This window comes from Copadichromis virginalis, linkage group LG8, assembly GCF_057382275.1.
Source record: "Copadichromis virginalis isolate Kocher_CV1m ecotype Utaka linkage group LG8, C_Virginalis_male_GT1.1, whole genome shotgun sequence".
Classification (NCBI taxonomy): Eukaryota; Metazoa; Chordata; class Actinopteri; order Cichliformes; family Cichlidae; genus Copadichromis; species Copadichromis virginalis.
The window spans coordinates 15,684,661-15,708,527 of NC_140625.1; the positions used below are offsets into that span (position 1 = coordinate 15,684,661).

General features: G+C 36.6%; 1 protein-coding gene across 1 annotated transcript; it reads right to left on the reverse strand.

The window, feature by feature from the left end:
- Window positions 1-1,635: 1,635 nt before the first annotated feature.
- On the reverse strand, window positions 1,636-19,239 carry LOC146703042 (integrin alpha-X-like). Its single transcript, XM_085466156.1, has 29 exons — window positions 19,120-19,239; window positions 18,839-18,942; window positions 18,367-18,437; window positions 14,649-14,763; window positions 14,237-14,364; window positions 13,995-14,140; window positions 13,411-13,561; window positions 12,454-12,604; window positions 11,639-11,712; window positions 11,348-11,468; window positions 11,033-11,172; window positions 10,794-10,940; window positions 10,493-10,702; window positions 10,266-10,399; window positions 9,467-9,609; window positions 9,210-9,364; window positions 8,966-9,091; window positions 7,858-7,931; window positions 5,000-5,141; window positions 4,813-4,911; window positions 4,617-4,696; window positions 4,446-4,532; window positions 4,282-4,351; window positions 3,376-3,474; window positions 3,183-3,263; window positions 2,952-3,062; window positions 2,761-2,874; window positions 2,572-2,682; window positions 1,636-2,398 (listed from the first exon to the last, which is right to left on the reverse strand). Exons 3-29 carry the CDS (start codon window positions 18,415-18,417, stop codon window positions 2,300-2,302), a joined length of 3,159 nt encoding a protein of 1,052 aa, XP_085322282.1. The 5' UTR covers window positions 18,418-18,437; window positions 18,839-18,942; window positions 19,120-19,239; the 3' UTR covers window positions 1,636-2,299.
- Window positions 19,240-23,867: the final 4,628 nt, after the last annotated feature.

Below are 23,867 nucleotides of genomic sequence, written 5' to 3' on the forward strand. Positions count from 1 at the left end.
TCAAGTGACTTCTTCAGTTTCAGCTATCTGCAGGTTTCCCCAACTTTATAAACAGTACCTTTGCACAATGACTGAAACTCGCACCACTGGCGAGTAATGGGCTGTGAGGTCAGTTTCTAGATGATTAATATGCAAATTATCGTTACCATTGATCAACAACCACCGATAAAAGCTCATTGATCATTGATCAATCACTACTGATCTGAGAACATGAGTACCATTCACAGAGATTTAGGGAATGTCTGCAGTCACAGCGTTGTAAGATGGTGAAAGATGTACCCTTAGGCCCCCTCCTCTATTCAGAGATATGTAAATGGCCTCCTTGACTCTGCGCTCAAACCAGCGTTCCTCCCTGTCCAGGATGTGTACATCCTCATGGTTGAAAGAGTGGCTACTGGTCTGTAGGTGTGAATAGACTGTGGAGTCTTGGCCTAACGAGTTAGCTCTTCTGTACTGTGCCATATGCTTCGCCAGAGGTTGTTTAATATATGTATATATGATACAATGTATAAATCATGGCAATCCTCCTATATTACTCTACTTTGTGCCGGAGGACCAGATCCTAGGGGTAGACCCTATTTTGGCGCTGCATGTTTTAGGATTTAAAATCCACAGAGATGCAGCGTTTAGAGAAAATGCATCTCAACTGTTGTATTATTGTAGGGTCTATTTTACAATATAAATCTCCCTGAGTCGACTGTGTTGTGATTTAGCGCTGTATAAATAAAATTGAACTGGATCGATATTCCTGACACTTAGGGTTTTCACTTAAACAGCAGTTGTCCTTCTTCTCTCCTGGATCACCTGGAGCTTTCTTTAGGTGCTTTCCAATGTACTGCTGGGATAAGCACATTTACTCAGGGCCTTCTTGATATGATGTTCTTCTGCTTCCCTGGCCGCTGTGTCTGTGGACATCTGTGTTCGCTCTGTGTTGTGGCATCCTAATGACACCCATTTTGTGCTCCAGTTGATGATGAGAGTCAAACTTTAAAAACACTGATCACTATGCATTGCTTTATGGTACACATCAACTTTTAAAAGTCCCTCATACTGACAGTTCAAAGAGCAATCACACTTGGTCGCTGCAGAGAGTGGTCCTGTTGCTGAATTTGGGGTCATCCTGTAATCTCTTTCGAACGCTTCCGTGAAAAGAGATGTAACATCATACGAGACCATTCTTTCATCTGCCTCCATAATGACCTCTCTCATCTTCTCAACAACATCCAAGGTGAGTGCCTTCCTCTCTTCCATGCTGATGTTGGATGCTGGGTGCTTTGGATTGCTAAGACAGGCCGAAACTTTCGTCCACAGTTGCTCTGTTTCCACGTCTGCAATGCTGTTGTTTCGAATTGCTGTTTCTGTGTATCAGGGGCTGGGTCTGTGACACAGTATTTTGAGTTCATTTTGTATTTTTGATTTCTTATAGTTGAGTGCTATTCTGGTTTAGGTTTTCATCTATGTCCCTTTGTGTGAGTCTGCTCTTGTTCTCTGTGTCAGTATGACTTGTATTTCTTGTCTGTGTGTTTCATGTTATCAAGCCCGTGTTGTCATGTCTACAAGTATTTTCTTATCTGGATGATTGACCATGCATCAAAGACAACATGACAATATGTTGTATAAAAATGATTTTTTTAATAAACTTATGATAAACTGCTGTTATCTTTTGTTATGGGTTTCCTTTGGGCCTCACCCGTGCACGTTTGAAAAGACAGATCTAAGGTCTCTGTGTTTTATTGCTCCAAGTACTTGTTTAACGAATTGTTTCCTCTAACATCTTTCTAATTATAACTTCATCATATGAAACCAAAAACAATTTTTTTTTACATATTGCAAATGACAAACACTGACGTATGAGAAATACTTTTTATGCAAAGTCACATCACAGAGCTAAAACATTGCATACCCTGTCCATTATTTCTCAAAAAAGCAAGTCACATTTCACAAGTTCAGTTTTTTAAAGCAAGCAAAGTGTTTTTTAACTGTATCTATTGAATTTGAAAAGTTTTACAGTACATGATGGCATGACAATTAGTTTCACTGTACAATGTTTGCAGTAATTTAAATTGAAAGATGAGCAGAAGGATTCCTCACAAAATACAGTATTGTGAGCCTGTTTTCAATGTCTTGACCACAAGTGAGGGAACTATATGAGTGATATTAGACACAGCAAGCTGTTTTTATTCGATCAATCAAATGTAGTAGAATGGACATTTCTACGTACCATGTTCACTCCTAAAACTATCCAGAGGATCTATAGATTTCATATAAATTAAATGTACAACTACATATGTGATCTTTTTTACTCTGGTAGGGTTGCGCCTGCATCAGTCCCAGGACTCGGACCATCTGCAGCATTTTCATTTATCATCTGTTTGTATTTGCTCTTGAAGAATCCAGCCTAGGAGTGAAAAAAAAAACCCCACATAAATGTAACAATCGTGCATTAAAAATGAACAAAAATAATCAAGGTATATGAGTAAATATAATAACCATTAAACTATTTTCAACAGGATATGTTCTCTAAAACCTTTATAACTGATTAGTTGAAAAAGTGTAAGAGGAGTCTTTCACCTTATACAGGCCAGCTGTGAGTAAGGCCAGAAAAGCCAACCCTCCCAGACAGCCTCCAACGATCTCTTTGGTGAAATCTGGCTCAGGGTAAACTTCTACCTCTGCCTCAATCTGAGAGATGAAGTGACAGGATGTTGATACCAATGAAACTCTTAATAAGTAAAATGAGAGAAAATAATGTGTACACACCCTGCGAACAGGAGGACTGTTGTCAGACCCTGTTGAAAAGTAGATGTACTGGGTTTTGTCGTAATCAAGACTGGCTGTGCTGGTCAAGAGGAATTTAGCAGATTGAAGTCCAATCTAAGAAAAAATGTAAAGCTTAACAGTTGTAAAAAAAAAAAAAATCTTTCATTTAACCCCAAAATCCCTCCAGTTACCTGCTGTATCCATCGTGAACTAATGTTGGCAGAGATTTTGTACGTCGTACTCTGCAGTCTTTCCAGGAACGTGTTGCACTTGAACACTCTGCATGTGGCTACAGAGCAGTCCTGTGATTTAAAGAGAAGATGCAACACAAGCTGTGATCCAGTGTAATGTGATTTTTGTTTGTTTGTTTAAATCTACAATTAGGTTAAATTTGAACAGGTAAAGTGCAGAGGCATACTTACCACCACTTTATCCTTTTGTATCTTCCTAACAAAATCTCTGACACTTGGTTCTTCCTCATCTCCTTTCTGACAGTCTGGAATCTGACATATGTTTGATTTAAGTTTTATTGGTCTTAATTTTACCATATGCATCCATCCACAATAAAGTTATTTGTAGTTTCAGCAGCTAAAACATATATTACATAAATATTACCTGTAGACTGCTCAAATCCACCCAAATGTCTTTTTCACCAAGCCTCACTGGAACCCTGATCACCACAGTGAAATTAAGCGCTCTGATATCATTTGTGACCTAAATGAATGAAGAAAAGGACCAAATGAATTAGAGTTAGGTCTAAATCATACAATAAACTTTTAAAGAGGATAGAAGTTATAGTCTAAGGAGCTTGGAAAGAAAAGCATCTGGACTTCTTTGAGTTGCTTGAAGACGTTTCACCTCTCATCCGAGAAGCTTCTTCAGTTCTAAGGTCAAATGGTGGAGAGTCCCAGATTTAAACCCAGTGGGAGTTTCCCCCCAAAGAGGGACAAATGACCCCTGATGATCCTCTACCTAATCACATGACCCAAGGTGTGAAAGTTGGTACTGGGTACTCTCCCTTTAAAAGAGCCAAAAGCCTTGCTTTTCACTTCCTCCATGTAAAGGTTGGCTACAATAAGTGACACGGGGGTTTACGACACCAACTGTCTGCCATCTATAATCCAGTTTTGAGATCCCTTCCCAGACGCCTTAACGCCCACTTACATCCTGGGCCATCTGACCTCAGGAAATCACATGATAGGGTGGGGCCAGGTTTCACAATGAGCTCACCTGAAACCCTGGCTGATTGTGACCCACACCCGCTTTCACACCTTGGCTCATGTGATTAGGTAGAGGATCATCAGGGGGTCCTTTGTCCCTCTTTGGGGGGAAACTCCCACTGGGTTTAAATCTGGGACTCTCCACCATTTGACCTTAGAACTGAAGAAGCTTCTCGGATGAGAGGTGAAACGTCTTCAAGGAAACTCAAAGAAGTCCAGATGCTTCTCTTTCCAAGCCCCTTAGACTACGATGACCTGGATGACTGAGAACCTTCACAGACAGATAGAAGTTATATTTTACCTTAACTGACTTTTGGACTGGTTTCTTCAAATCGTTCTTCCCAAATGTGAAATTGTTATAGCTGAGTGGGCTAAACAGACATTTTTTGAGGTTTAAATATACATTATGTAATAGAACATTTGTTACTGTGTGATTTCTTTTGTTACAAACATAACAACACACACCTTTCAAATGTCATAAAAATGCTGTATTTTACATCAATCGATTTCTTTTTGTAGAGTTCACTTGTAGATGCATGCTCCTGATTTCCACTGAAAGAGAAAAGAAAAAAAATCTGTTCTGTATCTGTGGTGCTGTTGCATATATTAAGAGTATCTATACCAAAGCAACAGTACCTGGTGGCATTTGCAGTGACAAAGATCTTCCTCTCAAGTTGACTATTGGGTTCAATCCCATAGGAGACAATTAAGGAAGCCTTAAATGAATGAGAGAAATGAGTGACTTCCCTTTGTCTTTAAATTGTGCAAAAGTCAGAAAAAAGAAAGAGATAAAAGATGTTCTGTACAAATACAATTAAAAAAAGAAACAAACCCCAGTTTTGCTCTTGAAAATTGGCTTGTCAATAGTGCAGTCTGTCCTTCCTTGTGACAAACCATCTTCACTGTCCAAGGAGTTGCACTCGATTCGTCCCTTTATTAGGAAAAAAATGACTGCTGAATGGATTGGAAGAGCAGCAGATCAGTGATGAACTGAAACAGACTTGATCCTGATGCTTTACCTGCTGAATCGTAAACTTCCTGTAGGAGAGTCCAGCTGGGTACGTGAGAATAACACGGCTGTTGTAGGAGTTTTCTCCTCTATTCTCCACTGTGACTGTGACATTCAAAAGCTCTTCAATACCCACTTTAAGCTCTGAGGATCTGACAGAGTACAAAGCCCGATGAGAACAAGGCAAAACAAGACAAGACTAGAACCATACTAATGTCACAGTATTCCAAATGTAATGCACTTTGAGCTTTGATAAACCATGTTATTTTCCAGCTCAAACAGTAAGGTAAATGGCTTTGCTAAGATACTGATGCTAAAAGTGAAAAAAAAAACAAAAACATTCGTCCATTCTTAGTGAGTTAACATTCTAATACTTGCTGGTTCCCCATATGGAAAAGAAATAGAAAAAAACGTATGAAAGACTTTCATCAGATGTGGCCTACTTCATATAGTGAATCATAAAAGGCTTATATGATTTACTCATGAAAGTGGACACTTTCATATATTGTTTTAGTAAGTATCCAAAACATACAAGTTTCATTTATATAATTATTCCAGGGATCTTATATCTGTTTTCACTCTTGTATGCTTTTCATACAAGTTTCACACAAGACAGATACAAATTGTATAAGATTTATATACATTCTCAGTGACCGTCTTATTGCTGTCCGTCCTCCCGAATCCACCCCATATGGAAAAGATAAATCTTATAAATTTGTATCTGTCTTGTGTGAAACTTGTATGAAAAGCATACAAGAGTGAAAACAGATATAAGATCACTGGAATAATTATATAAACGAAACTTGTATGTTTTGGATACTTACTAAAAAAATATATGAAAGTAATGAGAAAGTGGCCACTTTCATTAGTAAATCATATAAGCCTTATATGATGCACTATATGAAGTAGGCCACATCTTATGCAAGTCTTTTATAAGTTTTTTCTATTTCTTTTCCATATGGGTAGCACAAAAACAACAGTGTCATCAGTTTCAAAAATATTAATAATGGTTGTATAAGGACAAGTTAAGTGACATTAAGTACAACTTGCAAATAACAACACATTTGAAGAAAACAAGACGCACAAGCAAAGCTTAAGTTTTGTACAGTGGTATGCAAAAGTTTGGGCAACCTTGATAATAGTCATTATTTTCCTGTATAAATCGTTGGTTGTTACAATATAAAATGTCAGTTAAATATATCATATAGGAGACACACACAGTGATATTTGAGAAGTGAAATGAAGTTCAGACTGGCGACCTGTCCAGGGTGTACCCTGCCTCTCGCCCTATGACAGCTGGGATAGGCTCCAGCGCCCCCCGCGACCCTGAAAAGGATAAGCGGAAGCCAATGGATGGATGGATGGAAATGAAGTTCATTGGATTTACAGAAAGTGTGCAATATTGTTTAAACAAAATCAGGCAGGTGCATAAATTTGGGAACTGTTGTCATTTTATTGATTCCAAAACCTTTAAAACTAATTATTGGAATTGAACTTGCCTTGGTAAGCTCAGTGACCCCTGACCTACATACACAGGTGAATCCAATAATGAGATAATTTAAGGGGGTCAATTGTAAGTTTCCCTCCTCTTTTAATTTTCTCTGAAGAGTAGCAACATGGGGGTCTCAAAACAACTCTCAAATGACCTGAAGACAAAGATTGTTCACCATCATGGTTTAGGGGAAGGACACAGAAAGTTGTCTCAGAGATTTAAGCTGTCTGTTTCCACAGTTAGGAACATATTGAGAAAATTGAAGACCACAGACTCAGTTCAAGTTAAGGCTCGAAGTGGCAGACCAAGAAAAATCTCGGATAGACAGAAGTGATGAATGGTGAGAACAGTCAGAGTCAACCCACAGACCAGCACCAAAGACCTACAACATCATCTTGCAGCAGATGGAGTCACTGTGCATCGTTCAAGCATTCGGTGCACTTTACACAAGGAGATGCTGTATGCGAGAGTGATGCAGAGGAAGCCTTTTCTCTGCCCACAGCACAAACAGAGCCGCTTGAGGTTTGCTAAAGCACAGTTGGACAAGCCAGCTTCATTCTGGAATAAGGTGCTGTGGACTGATGACACTAAAATTGAGCTATTTGGGCATAACAAGGGGCGTTATGCATGGAGGAAAAAGAGCACAGCATTCCAAGAAAAACATCTGCTACCTACAGTAAAATATGGTGGTGGTTCCATCATGCTGTGGGGCTCTGTGGCCAGTGCAGGGACTGGGAATCTTGTCAAAGTTGAGGGACACATGGATTACACTCAGTATCAGCAGATTCTGGAGACCAATGTCCAGGAATCAGTGACAAAGCTGAAGCGGCGCCGGGGCTGGATCTTTCAACAAGACAACGGCCCGAAACGCTGTTCAAAATCCACTAAGGCATTCATGCAGAGGGACAAGTACAACGTTCTGGAACGGCCATCTCAGTCCCCAGACCTGAATATTATTGAAAATCTGTGGTGTGAGTTAAAGAGAGCTGTCCATGCTCGGACGCCATCAAACCTGAATGAACTAGAGATGTTTTGTAAAGAGGAATGGTCCAAAATACCTTCAACCACAATCCAGACTCTCATTGGAACCTACACGAAGCGTTTAGAGGCTGTAATTTCTGCAAAAGGCGGATCTACTAAATATTGATTTTATTTCTTTTTTTGTGGTGCCCAAATTTATGCACCTGCCTGATTTTGTTTAAATAATTATTGCACACTTTCTGTAAATCCAATAAATTTCATTTCACTTCTCAAATATCACTGTGTGATATATTTAACTGACATTTTTATTGTAACAACCAACGATTTATACAGGAAAATAATGACTATTAACAGGGTTGCCCAAACTTTTGCATCCCACTGTAACTGTGCCTCACCTGGTGAAGTTGAAATCCACTTTCAGGTTATCAACGCATTTGTTATCAGTGCCGCAGTTGATCTCAAACCCTAACTGTGGAAGAGAGCATGATGGAAAAGTACACATTATAAATTATTTAAAGACTAAATAAGTGGTTTTATGGTGATCCAATGTGCTACCACATGTAGGTCTACGGGCAATAAAATCAACAAAATAAAACTTTACAAAGACAGAAAGTACAGTTAATATATACACACAAAAAACACAGTTAATAACTGCAACCCTGCACAAATTAAAAGGACTTTGAGTCTGTTTTGTAAACACAGAGCCACAGTAACAGAAACCCCTCCCTTTAGCAAACTTCTAATCTAATTGTGGGAACAGTTCAAAAAGCTGCACCTGATCTGATGTGAGGTTTTTTGAGAGACTGAGGAAGCAGTTGTTCTGGAGTTTTATGAACCAAAAGAAGGATTTTTATTTAAATTTTTATTTATAAAGAATGAGAGCATGATGGTAAAGTGTAAAATGCATCATGGACAGAAACAACTGCATTATGCTGCTAACACAACTTCAGCTCTTTGCAATCACCTGCACAGACAACATGCTGATACAAGTACTCAGAGTTATGTTAGCTGAGTGAATGTCGACCTCAGGTCAGCAGCAAGACCCTGAAGTTCAACATGTAACAAAATGATAAGCTGTCAGGCTGCAGCCTCTGCTTCTACCTGTTCATGTTTCTAAAGTAGAATCACCGTGGCGATAGCTTGAAAGTCTCTTTTTGCAGGGTTTCATATTTGCTTTTTGCTGTCAGCTTTGTATTCATACATAAATACTAAGAGGAAGGTCATATGTGTGACTTAAAAACACATTTTTTTTCTGTTTGATATTTATTTCTGAACAGGCAGAAGGCCTTCATGGGCTCAGCTTAAAACATGGCGTCACTGCACTAATGGTGACTCATTTACTTCAAGTACTTGCACAGAAGTCGCTCAAAGAAGTATCAGTCAGTTGCATGCCTACAATAAAATTGATTCAGTAAAGTTAAGAGCAAACCTAAAAGTTTCTCATAACTTCATAAAGACTAGCCTCAGTTGGTCAGCTAATAGGGTTTTTAAAGGTTTACTTACAGGATGAATGGTTGTTGTTTGGGCCTGCGGGGCAAGACTTGGTCTGAGGTTGGTGTTTGAGGCCGAACCATCAAACGTGAATTTGAGCTCATTGGAAAGTTGGTTGAGAGCGTCTTCGGGGCAAGCCTGCAAGAAGAGGTTTAGGTTCAATGTTGGAGGAGTCTTAAAAGTAAAGTTAATTAAACAAAATCTTAAGTTTAATGACTTTTAAGGGCTTTATTTTAAGATTGCTATTAGATCTTACCTCAATGAGGAATTTTACAGGTGAACATTTTTTTATTCCTAAGTCAACAGTAACTGATCCAGACTGCTCTCGTTGTTTCCCACTGATGTAAGCTCGGTTGTTTGGAGGCTTGCGAGTGGCATCCAGTGTTATAGTGTAATCAATCCTTGCTCGAGCTAAAATAGAGGAATAGAATTTGATTTTAATGTTGCAAGTTTCAATACAATAAAATTAAAATGATGTGCAGTGATTGAGAAAAAGAGAGAAGGATGATTAACCTGTGCCGACTGTAGACACTCTGCTCATAGTCAAGCAGATTTCAGCTGTATTCTCTAATGGTTTTGAGCAGTCTACATTCTGTGTAGGGATTTTGTTTGGGCTAAACGATACCTCAGCTCTCACTATTACTATGGGTCTTGATCTGGAAAGTAAAAAGAACACGTGTGAAGGACATGGCAGATGGCTGCCCCTGCCTGAGCCGTGTTCAGACAGAGGTTTCTTCCTGTTAAAGGGGAGAATTTCCTTTTGGAAAGAGAACTTTTGATTTTATCTAATTGTCTGGGTTAAGCTGTGTGAAAGGGAAAATATGGACCTGAGAAATGATATCTAAACTGAAAAGGCAGCTTTAATGCTGAATACTTTCAAAACAAAAACAAAAAAAAAAGCAAGGGATTCAAACCAGAAATCACAGGACTTATTTAAAGGGAATATGCAACAAGGAACAGAGGGAGACTCAGACAGTATAAAACATCAGATAATGATGGAGATTGGAAACAATGAAACAAAACACAACTGAAAATAATAAACAAATTATTCAGAGAGGTAAGTATGAGAATAAAGGGAAACACTGGGGCGCACTAGAAAGTCAGAAACTAAAAACTTAATAAAAATTGAAGTAGGTCTAAATCATACCCCAAACCCCAAAAAATATAAATGCTCTAAATTATTGTAAATGATTTGTGTAATAATTTAACATAAATCATTAAAGCTTTTAATAAAATATATTTGTAAATGTGCCATTCTTATAATAATGAACTTTAGAATGTACCTAAATATTTGACCATTACCTGGACTTACCTCAGTAAGGCAACTCTACCCTTTGAACCCACCGCTAAGTCAGGCAGTTCATCACCACTCTGGTCAAAAGACGACTGACTGATTGACACGCCAAAGAACTTCAGTCCTGACTGGACCTCAGAGCCAGTAATTCTCTGAAATATTTTAATTAATCAGATTTCGTAAAATATTGACTTTACTTGATAGATGAGTTTAGACATCTTTGTGAGGTCTTTGATGTTGTGTACCTGTGAGTAAGTAGGACTGATTCCTCCTCCTTCACCATTAAATATGTAGACGCTGCCTTCACCATTATTCTCCAAAGGTGCTCCAACTGCCAAATCCATGAATCCATCTGAGTTTAGATCAGGCAGCACAGCAAGAGAAGAGCCGAACCTTCCTTTGACAGCTGCATGTCCTCTTAGTATTAACGGATCATCAAAATTACACTCCACAATCTGAAAGCAGGAGAGTGAATATTTTATAGTTAATAAAAATTTGACAAATAAACCGATTAATTTAATTGGATTAGATAAAACTGTGATTTACCAAACCAGTTAGTCTGCAAACATAAACTCTTCCCTCTCTATCAGGCTCCATGTACATTGGGGCTGATATGAAGATCAGATCAGTGATGTCATCATTATTTATGTCCATGGTACACACCTCTGCCCCGAAATATGCACCAGTCTGATACTGTGTAAGGAAGATATGATTATTTTTGTATCTGAGATCATTTCTATGGAAATTATAATTTAATTCATATCTGTCTTAATACAAATGCATACCTGTGATGAAAAGGGCTCAATCTTTTGGTTTTTCAAGTTTTCTCTGTTAACAGCAAACACAACTCCTCTGTGTTTATATCTTGGAGCACCAACAACTGTCAGAGAGCCATGCCAGGATTTAGCAATCGCCATGGAGTAACCTAGAATTTTGGTTTTCAAAAGGAGAAGGCAGATTAAGATTCCTGATTAATCCTGTTAAATTATGTCTGTTATGCAAACTCTTCAGTGTGTTTGTGTCAAAGAATTACAGCAGAGCGGTTTATATACATGATCACATGTGTATGAGTTAGATTGTTAAAGCTGTAATATTCTTACCAAGATAGCTGTCAGGCTCCAAAGACACATCCTCATATGTTTTCACCTTCTGGCCTCCAGTTGTGTATTGCACGTAGCCTCCCTTCCACTGGTTTGCACCAACAATAGACGTCTGAATTCCCTACAGTGCAGACAGGAAATACATTTTATATACAATTTATTTTACATTTAAAATCTGGAATGTGTTTAACCTGTATTTGCCATTAGAACTTAAAAACTGCCACAAAGGCACATGTGAATCTTTCTTTCTATGACTAGACTGTCTGGTGAGTTTCAGGTAGTTTTAATTACCTCGGGCACATAAACTGCACTGAATCCCTCTTGAGACATTTCCATTTTCAGTGACTCTCCACTGCTTTGAGATCCTGTAACAGAAAAATAAATGAGAAGGTAAAAGACAGACACGATGAGTCAAATTCAATTTGAAGATTAATTTCTTTTATTATGCTTCAAGTAATTATTTAACCTCCTAGGACCTGGCATCCACATATGTGGACATCACATTTTGGGTTATTTAGACTCAATTTTGCTCTACATGGGCCTGATATCCACTGACGAGGACATTATACTGCTACTGTTCTATCAAAATTTTAAACAAATATCCTCATATGTGGCTCTTATTTTTCTTAAAAACAAAAATAAGGTAAAAAAAAAATAATCTGGCAATTCTTTGTTTTTTCATTCATCTGGCCCCAATATGCCCAAATATCAAAGAGAAATTAAAAATGCATGTCGTGGAAGAGTTCTGGTCTTAGGAGGTTAAAATTTTTTTTTACAGTTTATTATATAACTACTGAGCATTTATTGCTCATTTTACAAAATGTAAAGTTACATTTGCTTTTACAGGTGACTTTACTGAATACAGTACAATAAAGTTAATACAATGTACTAATTTTAGTTGCTTCTTATTGTAGCATTTTACACAACAAATGAAAGTTAACTGCTTCAATTCCAGAAGGACACAGATCCTCATAATGAATGTGAAAAAAATCCCTTGTGAATAAGTGAGCGGCTGAAAGTAGCATTTATTACAGTGCAATTATTTTAATTTTTGAAACATTTACAGGAATTTTAACAAAGTTGTAACAATAAATTTATGTTTGTACCTTCGATTGAGAAAATTTTGTCCTGCAGATTCTGTCTTATTACTTCAAGTGCGTCGAAGTTCTCCACTTGAAAGACGTGTTTGTTTGAGGGAGACGATGCAATGGTGCGCAGTTCTCTTTTGGCATCAGGGTTAGCAAATGCATTCCCCACCTTGTTGACAAATATGTTTGAGTCCTCATACTACAAAAATTATTTGCTCACTTTATTAAAATACATTCGTTAAACTTCACTTGATTTACAAACAGGTTTTAAACTCTCTAACACTGAATAGAACCTAAATCCATGATAACATTTATGTCATGCTATGAAATAGTTTTTACACATATTTTTTCCTCTACTAGCTGTATTTGTATTACACACATATCTCATGTTTCCATTAGTAATTCAGCTTTTTCATTTAAGAGACTTCATTTAAATTTTACATGGTCAGTGAGTTTGGCTTTGATTTAAATAAATGCACTACATGTACATTATATGGTGCATATACAAATGTGTGGCCAGCATGTAACCAAAACTCCTAATCTTTGAATTCGGGTGTCTTCGGTCATATCACTACAGGCAAAAAAAAATTCAATCCCTTAGCCATGCAGTCTGAATTTACAAATATTTGTGAATGAGTGAGTCATTCTAAAGAGCTCACTGAATTTAAGTGTAGTACTGTAATATGATCGCACTGCTGCAACAAGTCACCAAATTTTATTTGGTCTGCCTGTATATTTCATGATTGACTTTAAGTGGTATTATTCCAAAGTGGAAACATTTAGACAAAAGCTGTGCGACAGGAATTTCATAACATTGGTTTCTACGGCCAAGCAACTTCAGGAGCTGTAGTGAGTGAGTGGTTCAGGACTTTTCTCCCTATAGTGCAGCATAATGTGACTGTAGTGTGACAACTGAATAAAACTCATTATTATAAAACTCAACATACTGCAGGTTTAAATAATGGAAGTACTTACCCCAATAGCAAATCGAACAATGTTTTTACTCTCTGCTAGCTGTGCTGCACCTCCCAGATCAGTCCGATCATGAGATTGTCCATCAGTAATTACTATCAAGACCTTCTTGACATTTTGTCTGGAACCTCTTTGTGGTGTGAAAACATTGTTCCTGTCAAATAAAAAAAAATCAAAATAATTTCAAAATATTGTTTTACAGTTGATCTTGTAACTTATACACAACCAGGTAAACTGCATTAATATTATTATTTCTGCATGTCATTCTCTTTGGCAATTTTTTTAACTTTTGCACAAATCAACCTAATACAAGTTTGTTTGTTTGTTTGTTTGTTTGTTTGTTTGTTTGTTTGTTTGTTTTTTCAAATTAAACTCAGCAAATATTTGAATTTAGCCAGTTGGGGCCATATCATCTTCTCTGTAGAAGATGACACTCTGAAGCACAAGTTTGTGTACAGTGTGTCTTTTAAAAGGCTTCCCTCAGTCATACAGTCCACACAGTACTTAATGTGATCAGATTTATGGAAAAAAATCAACTGGACAATAATGTATCTGCACTTCTTCACTATTATAACTGCATTATTTACACAACATATCTGATGGCCTCGGCTGTGTAAGTAGCTCCCTCCTGTTGACTGATGTCATTGATGTCAGTCTCCACTGATCCAGATGAGGAAAGTTTCTTAAAGTAAAAGTGAACCTCAGGTGAAGTAGAGAACTGGGAAACAGAAAACTGAAAAAGAGAGAAAAAATACTTAATAGAAATAAAAATGTAGCTATTTTATGTCTTTGCCATGATTTTACTGACAGAGGGACAACAGCTGCTCACCTGTGTGTCACTTGAGAGAAATGATTCGATTAGATCTTTCACAAATTTCTTCATTGTTTGAAAATCAGTATTATCTACACTGCCTGAACCATCCAACAGAAAGGCAATGTCTGCTTGTGTTCTACACTCTGTCAAAGAGATGGATTCAAAATTATATTGTTTTAAACTCATATAATGCAAGCAAAAGGATTTTGTACCTTGGTAAAGGGTCAGTGAATACCACACATTTAAACATAGTCCCTTTAAAGTGTCCCCTTAGAACATTTTAGAGGACATCACTAAATGTAATCAGGTACCAGGAGTAATGATATACATGGTGTGTGTGTGTGTGTGTGTGTGTGTGTGTGTGTGTGTGTGTGTGTAAGAGAGAGACAGAGACAGAGACAGAGAGGCAAAGACAATTTACTGTTACCTTGAATAGAAGAAGGTATGGGTGGTCTGATCCTTTTGAAACTTTCCATCTGAAAGCACACACCGTTGTACATGGTGATACTTCTGCAGTCCTTCGGAATGGTTGGACCACACACCTGAGAGGAGACAAAGCCAAGATGCCATAATTCAGCAGGTTGAGTATTTTTTGCCACTTAAACAATTATTAATTGTGTGGATGCTTTAAGCATCCACACTATTGAGTTCCTCTTGGGACTTCCGTACACTTTTTGGCACTTAACTACTTCCACAATTTTCAGCCGATTTTCACCGTTCAAATTTTAAAATATTCTGCTATTTCTGCTAATTCCTGCTATGTCTTTTGGTATTTTTCACTATTATACTTTTTAAAATATTAAGCTTAATTTGTCCCATTGAAATGAATGGGAAACTTCTACAATTCTGCTAAAATTTGCTTGTTTCTGAAACTTAACTACTTCCTCATATTTTCACGTAGAACAACCATTCAAACTTTAAAATGTTCTCAAATTATTGGGCTATTCAGGTATGATTCAGCTTTTTCAAATCTTTTACCGTTTTACCTTTATGCCTCTTAAAGTTTTGAGTTGCAAAATTGTGATTTTTCACAAAATACATGCGTTGTTATGGTTGCTATGCACTTGGCTTCCAGTCTGCCACTGAAGGTTTTGCAGTCTTCTCTTCATGTCCGAACAACTTCTTGCTACTTGCTCAATCTTCACTCAACTTCCACAAATTATACATCAAAACGTAGGTATTTTTGCTGGGTTTCCGAAAATGTCACTATCATTGTTGTGGGATTTATAGAATTTTGGCAAATCTCCTCAGACCAACACAAAGTCGCAAAACTCTCCATAGAAAGTCAATAGAGAGCTTGTTCAAAATCACCGCTTGATTTCTGTAATGAGAGGCATATTCGAATCGTCATATCTCCTTAACGAAGCAAAGTTAAGACATAAGGCTTGTCCTGGTATATCTTCAGACACTCCTGACGCTCACAATTCAAGAATTATTTTCTCACCTATTACCGTTCTGAAATGAGTTAGACTTGTTTGAGGGTAGGAAATTCGTCCTTCGCTCAGATTTCTTCAGATTTCAAACTCTGGAAATGAACCACTTTTTTCTCTCGTCATATCTTTTTAATGGATTTCCACAGAGACCTGAAAATTTCCATGATTGTTCACCAAAGCGTGCTGTCTCTTACGGTGAAAGAATGATATTGATACTCCAAATAGATTTAGAGTTAGAAAGCGTTGTTTGAGGGCAAGTCAAGGCAGTTTTTGCTTTGCTCTACTCAGTTATGGTGCATTAGAAGTCAATTATCTTTAATAATTCATATTTTAATGATAAATTGTCAACACTTTAAGATTCCCCCATCTCTTCTGAACAAAACGGTGTAAGAATGACCGTTCTAGCCCCTACGGTTAGGAAATTATGGTCATTTGTTTGAGGGGAGTCGTCATTATGAGAAATAGACTGCAAAAATCCTGTCTCTCTGTGCTGCGTGCACCTGTTTTGGCGGGAAAAAGTGCACAGGCTCTCTGATTGGTGGATTCAAATTCAGCAGCTCCAAGGCTGCTTGACTGAGCTAGAAGCTTACTTCTCTCTGTGTGTGTGTGTGTGTGTGTGTGTGTGTGTGTGTGTGTGTGTGTGTGTGTGTGTGTGTGTGTGTGTGTGTGTGTGTGTGTGTGTGAGAGAGAGAGAGAGAGAGAGGAAGCCTTTTTACGGGATGATCTCATTGTAAGATTCAAATTCAATATATTTAGACTGGTTGACTGAATTGGATCTTGTGTGTGTGTCTCTCTGTGCATGTGTGTTTCCATATGTGTCCATATTTGTGATTGTGTGGCTGTTATATATTTTTTTGCTGATTTTTTTTTCATTTAACAAGTATATTTGAGGGACCCTCAGCATGTTCAGCATTTTTTCAGCTGTCCATTTTGCTTTTCCAATTTTTCTGTTTAACTTATTACTATTGTGCTAAGTGGTGTGTGTGTGTGTGTGTGTGTGTGTGTGTGTGTGTGTGTGTGTGTGTGTGTGTGTGCGTGTGTGTGTGTGTGTGCGTGTGTGTGTGACAGAGAGAGAGAGAGACAGAGAAAGCCTTTTAATGGGATGATCTCATTGTAAGATTCAAATTCAATATATTTAGGCTGAGGAATTCAAATCCACAAATCAGGGCCTACACAGCTTCCCAGGCAGCCAATCATATATGTGGGCTCAGGCATTCAAATTTGCATATTGGGGAATTCGTGGCTTCTAAGTCAACAAGTCATCCATGTCATATATCTCTAAAAATTCATATTTTAATGATAAATTGTCAACACTTGAAGATTCCCCAATCACTTCTGAACAAAACGGTGTAAGAATGACCTTTCTAGCCTCTACGGTTAGGAAATTATGGTCATTTGTTTGAGGGAAGTTGTCACTATGAGAAATAGACTGCAATAATCCAGTGTCTCTCTGTGCTGTGTGTGTAAACAGAAGCACCTGTTTTGGCGGGAAAAAGTACACAGCCACTCTGATTGGTGGATTCAAATTCAGCAGCTCCCAGGCTGCTTGACTGAGCTAGAAACTTACTTCTCTCACTCTGTGTGTGTGTGTGTGTGTGTGTGTGTGTGTGTGTGTGTGTGTGTGTGTGTGTGTGTGTGTGTGTGACAGAGAGAGAGAGAGAGAGAGACCAACTTTAGGGCAGCATCTCATTGTTGGAAAAACATATAATATATTTAGACTGGTTGACTGGCATAGACCCTCTGTGTGTCTCTCTCTCTGTGCATTTGTGTATACATATTTGATTTTATGTGTAATTGTTGGCTGTTCCTTCTTGTTTTTTAATTTATTTTTATTTCTTTTTTTTCCACATGTGAACAACAATTAGTTTTGAGGGAACTTAACCATATTCTGTTTTTTTTTTCATCTTGTCATTTAACTTTTCCAATATTTCTACTTCAGTTATTGCTATTCTGCTCAATCATAGTATTTGTTCTAAATCATTGTTATTATGCTATATTGTAGTATTTCTGCTAAATCATTGTATTTCTACTATATTATATTTTTCTTTCTAAATATAGCATTTCTGCTATATAATTGTATTTCTGCCAAATTATAATATTTGTGCTAAAACATAGTCTTAATTTAAAATTACAATATTCATAGGTCATCACAGTGTCTCTGGTAAATCACAATATTTCTGCTATGTTGTACTATTTTTCTAAATCATAGTGTTTCTGTAATGTTTAAGTATTTTTGGCTAAATATATTCTTTCTGTTATCTTATACTATTTCTCCTAAATTCTTGTATTTTTGAGAAGTTATCATGTTTCTGGTAAGTTACAATATTTCTGCTAAGTTCTGCTATGCTATTGTATTTCTGCCAAGTATTATGTTTCCTCTAAGATATTGCAGTTCTGCTAAATTATTACATTTTAGCAATGTTCCTTTGCTTCTGCAAAGTTTTTACAATTTCTGCAACTTTTCAGCTTTTTCAGCTACTTTTTGCATACAGCTTCAGCTTTAAGCATCCACACTGCATTTTCGCAGGAAATGCAAATTTTTCTAGTTCTATATAAAATCAAACAAGAAATTCCGACACAACTCTTTAAAATCTGCTAACTTTTAGTCTATTTAAAGAAGAGAGAGGGAGGCAGAGAGATAGAGAGATATAGATATAGAGATAGATATAGAGAGATACAATCACTGGTAATGTCTGCAGTTAAGTAACTCACCACAGTGTTTTGTGCTGTCGGGTCACTTTTCATTGACAAACCAAGCGACATGTTGACTGCAAACTCTGGTGCTGTATTGAAAGCATTACAAATGTGTTAAAACACTCCTAAAATACACTTTGTGTAAGGAAGAAAACAATATTCAAATTGAGAACTACAAAGTGCCACAATTCATGAATTGGCATGATAAATATTTTCAAAATGAAGGAACGCAAAACAAAACTCAGTTTTACTTTTCTTCGTCACTATTGTCAAAATTTAAGAAATGTTTTCTTGTTTGTATCAAGAAAACAGTTGGAAAGTTTATTTCATTTTTAAGGCTGAACGTTACATACTAAGATATCTAATATGGAAATCTACTGTAACTGTGATTTGATTTAAACAAATGTATGCGACAGGATCTATGGATATCTATTTTTATGGCAAAATACTATCCGAGTTTTAGCACATTTAGAAATGAATGGTTACCTACCTTGAAATTGTATATTTTGGCAGTTTTGGGAAGAGGTTTTGCAGCTGTATATTTTCCCTCTTCCGTTTTGTGAATGCTGTTCCAGTGGAGCACTGACGAGCAAACTAACAAAATAAATCCAGTCAATCATGTAAGTCTAGAAAGCAAACTCTAATTAAATAAACTCCATATGTCCATATAGCACAACAGAGATGGTAAATAAAAAAAAAAAGAAATAGCAGTAATGTTAAACATGCAGCTGTAAACCCGCTTTCAACATAACAATGCATGTCCTGACTTACTCTGATTGTCTTTGCACCACCTGGTAGCCAAAACCAGCAGCAGAGTTACTCAGGGTCTTCCAAGCCACGGGATCAATATTGAAACCAAGTGCAGCTTTTAACACTGAGAATCAAAGAAGGAAGAGCATCAATAACATTTTTAGAGCCACTGTAAAGGATGATAATGTCATTATAGCATCTCTAATTATAATTGTTTATATGCAGTATAAGAGTAAGAAGCAACTAATTCAGTCGATGAGTTGGTTTAATTCTTTTCTTAACTGCAGATTTCTTTCATTAACACTAGGAAGCGCCAAAGTCACATATCAATACAGAAACTTAAACATTTTCTGATATGATTACTGTACAGTGAAAATCTCATACCACTGCAACCATGCATAACAAAGTCTTTGTTCAGTATCAGTTATTTATTTCTGTTAAACAAAGTCTTCCGTTTTTTTAGATGTTAAAAGCAGTCAGTATGACACTGTATAATGCTAACTTGCATGCAGCAGTATTCAACAACAACAACAGCAGCTTCATGATTTTGTAGTTTCCAGAATCTAAAAATATTTAATATTTATACCTCATCAGCATGAGACTCAACTTCTGTTTCTTGTTATGGCCTTAGAAGAGTTAAATAAAAGACTCTCATAGGATCCCCTCAGCATTTATTCACTCTTGCATATGCTATTTACATTAAATATAAAATATAACCACAGTAGGAAAGTTGGGTGCAGTGTCAGAATACCATACAGTAAGTAAGCCTCACATTTTCTGTAGACCTCAACAAAACAGGCAGGTCTATATAATGACTTCATAACTTCATACAATGATTATTTTGGATTATTTCAGCTTGTTTTAATCAAGTTTAATCATTTATTAATAATCAAGAATTTATCTTTTTATAATGATGACTTATGAAATACTTTTTCACTCAGTACACTTCTATAACAGAGAAACATCTTGGTAATGAAGCTATTTTTACAGTCAGAAGTTACACATACAGTCACTGAGCTTATGGTAGTTTGGTTCACAGGGGATAAAATATAAGGAAATGAGCTCTACAAAAGTATTCCGAAAAATATAGGTACAGGTTCACTAACTAACAATCAATGTTAGATCTTAACCCTTTCACGCATAGTGGATTTCAATACACTGGACAGCTATTCAAAGGCTGTTTTCTTGTATTTGTGTCAGTGTTGATGGTTTACTTGCACATAAACCACTCTACTGGACACTGATGTTTCACTCCATACACATCAGTTGCTCATCTAAGTGAACATGTAAAAACCTCTTTGAAAAATACATGTTTAAAAAATGAAGTTCAACAGTCTTTTTTTTTTTATGCCTAAAGGTAAAAATAATTTAAAAACAATCCTGATTAAAGTTGTCACGATTCATGCATGAAAAGGTTAATACTACTCATTGTACTTTTTTTAAATTTAAAATGTGTCTCTGCTATATTTACCATTAAAATAGCAGTCATATTTCTACTGTTTGCAGACATTGATAATTGATAATAATTGAGAATAAATCTGAAGGCACCAGTTTGTCTTACCTGACAAGAATAATGTAGCACTGATTATCCAGTCCATTTTGTCACTCCCAAGGAAAGAGGGTAATGATAGATGAACGTGAACCTACTTCTGCTGATAGTGTGAGCTGAAATCAAAAATGCAGAACTCATAAAGCAACCTCTCAAAGCTAAGACAGTCAGTTAGAGGAACTCTTATGTAGGAGTTGCTACAGTATTAATAACACTGTGTCTTTGATGCTACACAACACTGTGGTGGTGTCGTTTACATTTTATCTAAAAAATCATCAACTTGGTTTTAATTAAACAATAAAAACAGATATAACAAACAAGATTGGAAGTTTATTACTTTTGGAGCCACAAGATGAAATTACTGTAATCATGAATAATAATTAGAATAATCAATAGCCAAAAAAAACCCCACATTTGACCAGATTACAATATCTTTCCCACTGACCATATAGTATGATTAAAAAAGCCTCTTCTTGTAAAAGAAATTAAGAAAAATGAATTACAGCACCTCCAAAATATGAAGCCATGACTTTCAGTCAGAAAGACTTGCCCCCTCCTACTTGAAGGAGGTAAGGGTATCATTGCCACTGGAACTGGGAAGCGTTGGCGAGCAATATTGAATTTGGTATGGTTGATATGGTTGATTTTGGTATCGATCAAATACTAAGTAAATACAGGTTCAGTAGTGCATATATAAAGTACCATTAACAATATTTTTTAAACTTAACTATAGGTAAGAACATTGTGACATGATTTATGAGGTGAATCATTATCAGAAAACATCACAATGTCCCATTGTTTTTCTTTGAAGTCTTTTTTTCTATTTTTTTTCTCTTTCTAATTTAAAGCTAAGTTAAGTTTTGAATATTAATCAAACAAGTTAAGCATAACTGTAATGGGGACGGCTTTAAGACCCAGGGGACCCAAGAGAGGATATAAAAGAAGAAGTAGCAGCACTGACAAGTGGCTGTGAAAAATGGTTAATGGAGAAGTTGAAGAGCCTGAGAAGTTTCCATTGTCTGCTACACAAACTGTCATTGTAAATCTCTGCAGAGGTTCAAAGTACAGGCTGTTTTTCTTTTAGTGGTTTTTTTTAAGTTTGCTGAAATGTATTTGATTTTTATTGTATTTCATCTTTTTAGTATTGATTTTAAAAGACCACATTCAAGTTGTGCAGCAAACATAATAGCTGGAGAGTTGGGCTGGAGACAGGTGAGGAGTGTTAAGCTCCACAGCCTGGTTCTGAACTAGCCTTTCCTCATTAGCGAGTAAAAGACTGGTTGAAGATGTTCTGTCTTGTTTTCGTTCTTCATGAGGAATAAGTCTCTAAACTAGCAGGGTCTGTGGAAGCACAGACTCAACAACAACTACTCTTTGAAAATGTTTTAGACAAAAGGGAATTGGAGATTAACTATACAGCTGGCTCAAGTGACTGTATTTTCAGTAATAGTACTGCCAGTCCAAGTGGTATGTACCTCATTAACAGGGATAGACTGATCCCATACATTTACACATATACGTATGATCAGAGGAAGTCCTATGTAGGCTGAGCTACAATACTGACAGTATTGTCAGTTTTTTTTGTTTTGTTTTTTGGGGGGCAGGGGGTGATCCAGTCCTTTTTTAAAATAAACACTAATAGCACTTTTGCGCCCATATGAAGTTATTTTTAATCATAAATAATAATTAAAAAAATAACTAACCAACTAACTTCAGTTCTTGTTAACTGTTGTGAAAATAAATTGATAGATGGTTTTACTCAGATGATACTCCATTTTTGTCACTTTCAATTGTACATAAGAAATAATTGAATGATTGTAGAGAATCAATTTCCAGTTTATAGTATGCATATAAAAGAATTTGCATGGTTTTCATTTCATGCTTGTTTGACAAAATCAGCAGGATATCCTTTAAAGCAACCTCCTTACAAGAAGCCTAAAAATAAAAAGGGTAATTTTGCCTGACTTCCTTTGCACTCTCATCCAGTTCCTGTAAGTCAGAAAATCTTATAATTTGCTAATTCTATATTATGCATACAGTGTGAGTTGGTCAAATAGGCCTATATTAGATATGTTGCTTTATCATCAACATTTTTTTAATTTTGGGTATGATATTCTCTGAAGTGACAACACAAAACATAACTGAGGTTTTTATTGTTACACCCCGGCCTAGGCAACCGGAGTGCAACACGAAAAAAAGTAAAAATAAAGAAAAAAAAACACACACAAAAAACCCCACTAAAGCTCACCACCAAAATCCCAAAACGAAAGTATCGACAAATCTATTTACAACAAACTATTTATTTACAACAAAACACCAAACTATTTACAACACGGGGGAGATCGCGACCATGACACACTGAAACACAGGGTTTAAATACATAGAGGGAGCAATCAGGAAAATGGACAACAGGAGGGAAACACAGCTGGGGCAAATTAGACCTGACGAGACAGGGAAACGTAAACTGAAAACACTAAGATAACACAGACTTTCAAAGTAAACAGGAAACACATAACAGTCACGCCAAAAACAACACACTGACAACACCGAAACGTAACATTATACTGTGTGTAAATTGGAAGATGACTCCTAGTCTTAACTTGAATTTAAAAGATTAGAGCATTACAAAGCACATCATTGCACATCAGCAGTTTTGGCTAAATATAAATGTCAGTTTTTTCAGGGGGAAGTATGATGGGGAATGCTATGTTTAAAATCCCTTATGAAAGCAATTGGGAAATTTTTTAACAAAAACATAAAAATTCATAGGTGGGCTAATAATTTTGTTTTCAACTGTATTTCATTTTCTCCTCCCCCCTTTTTCTCCACTGAATGTGGATGAAAATAACTGATATGCTAAAGGCATGAAGAATAGGGAAGTTCTTCCATTTCCCACTCTTACAGAAATGCTTGCTCATAGGGGGTAAACTGATTGTTGTGGTTTTCTCTGTATTTTTGTGGGGTCCTTACTTTACAATATCATGTGCTTGAGGCAACTGTTGTTTTGAATTCATGCTATATAAATAAAATTTTAATGAATTTATATGCATCAATTCTTTTAAAACTTTCTCTTTTGCAGTCCGTTGACTGACTAAAATGTCCAGTGATGTTTCTGCATAGTAATCTTGAGAGACAGACGTAAGCTGTAAAAGGTTGACTCTAAGTGGATTTCCTGGACCTACTGCAGAAGTTATCAGTGAGGTACAGTACAAAGACAATG

Coding starts and splice junctions, on each gene's coding strand:
- LOC146703042 (XM_085466156.1), bottom strand. CDS start 18,417: ATGTCGCTTGGTTTGTCAATGAAAAGTGACCCGACAGCACAAAACACT. Junction 11,469..11,638: donor GTGCAGTTTATGTGCCCGAG/GTAATTAAAACT, acceptor TCTGCACTGTAG/GGAATTCAGACGTCTATTGT. Junction 2,683..2,760: donor ACAGTCCTCCTGTTCGCAGG/GTGTGTACACAT, acceptor TTCATCTCTCAG/ATTGAGGCAGAGGTAGAAGT.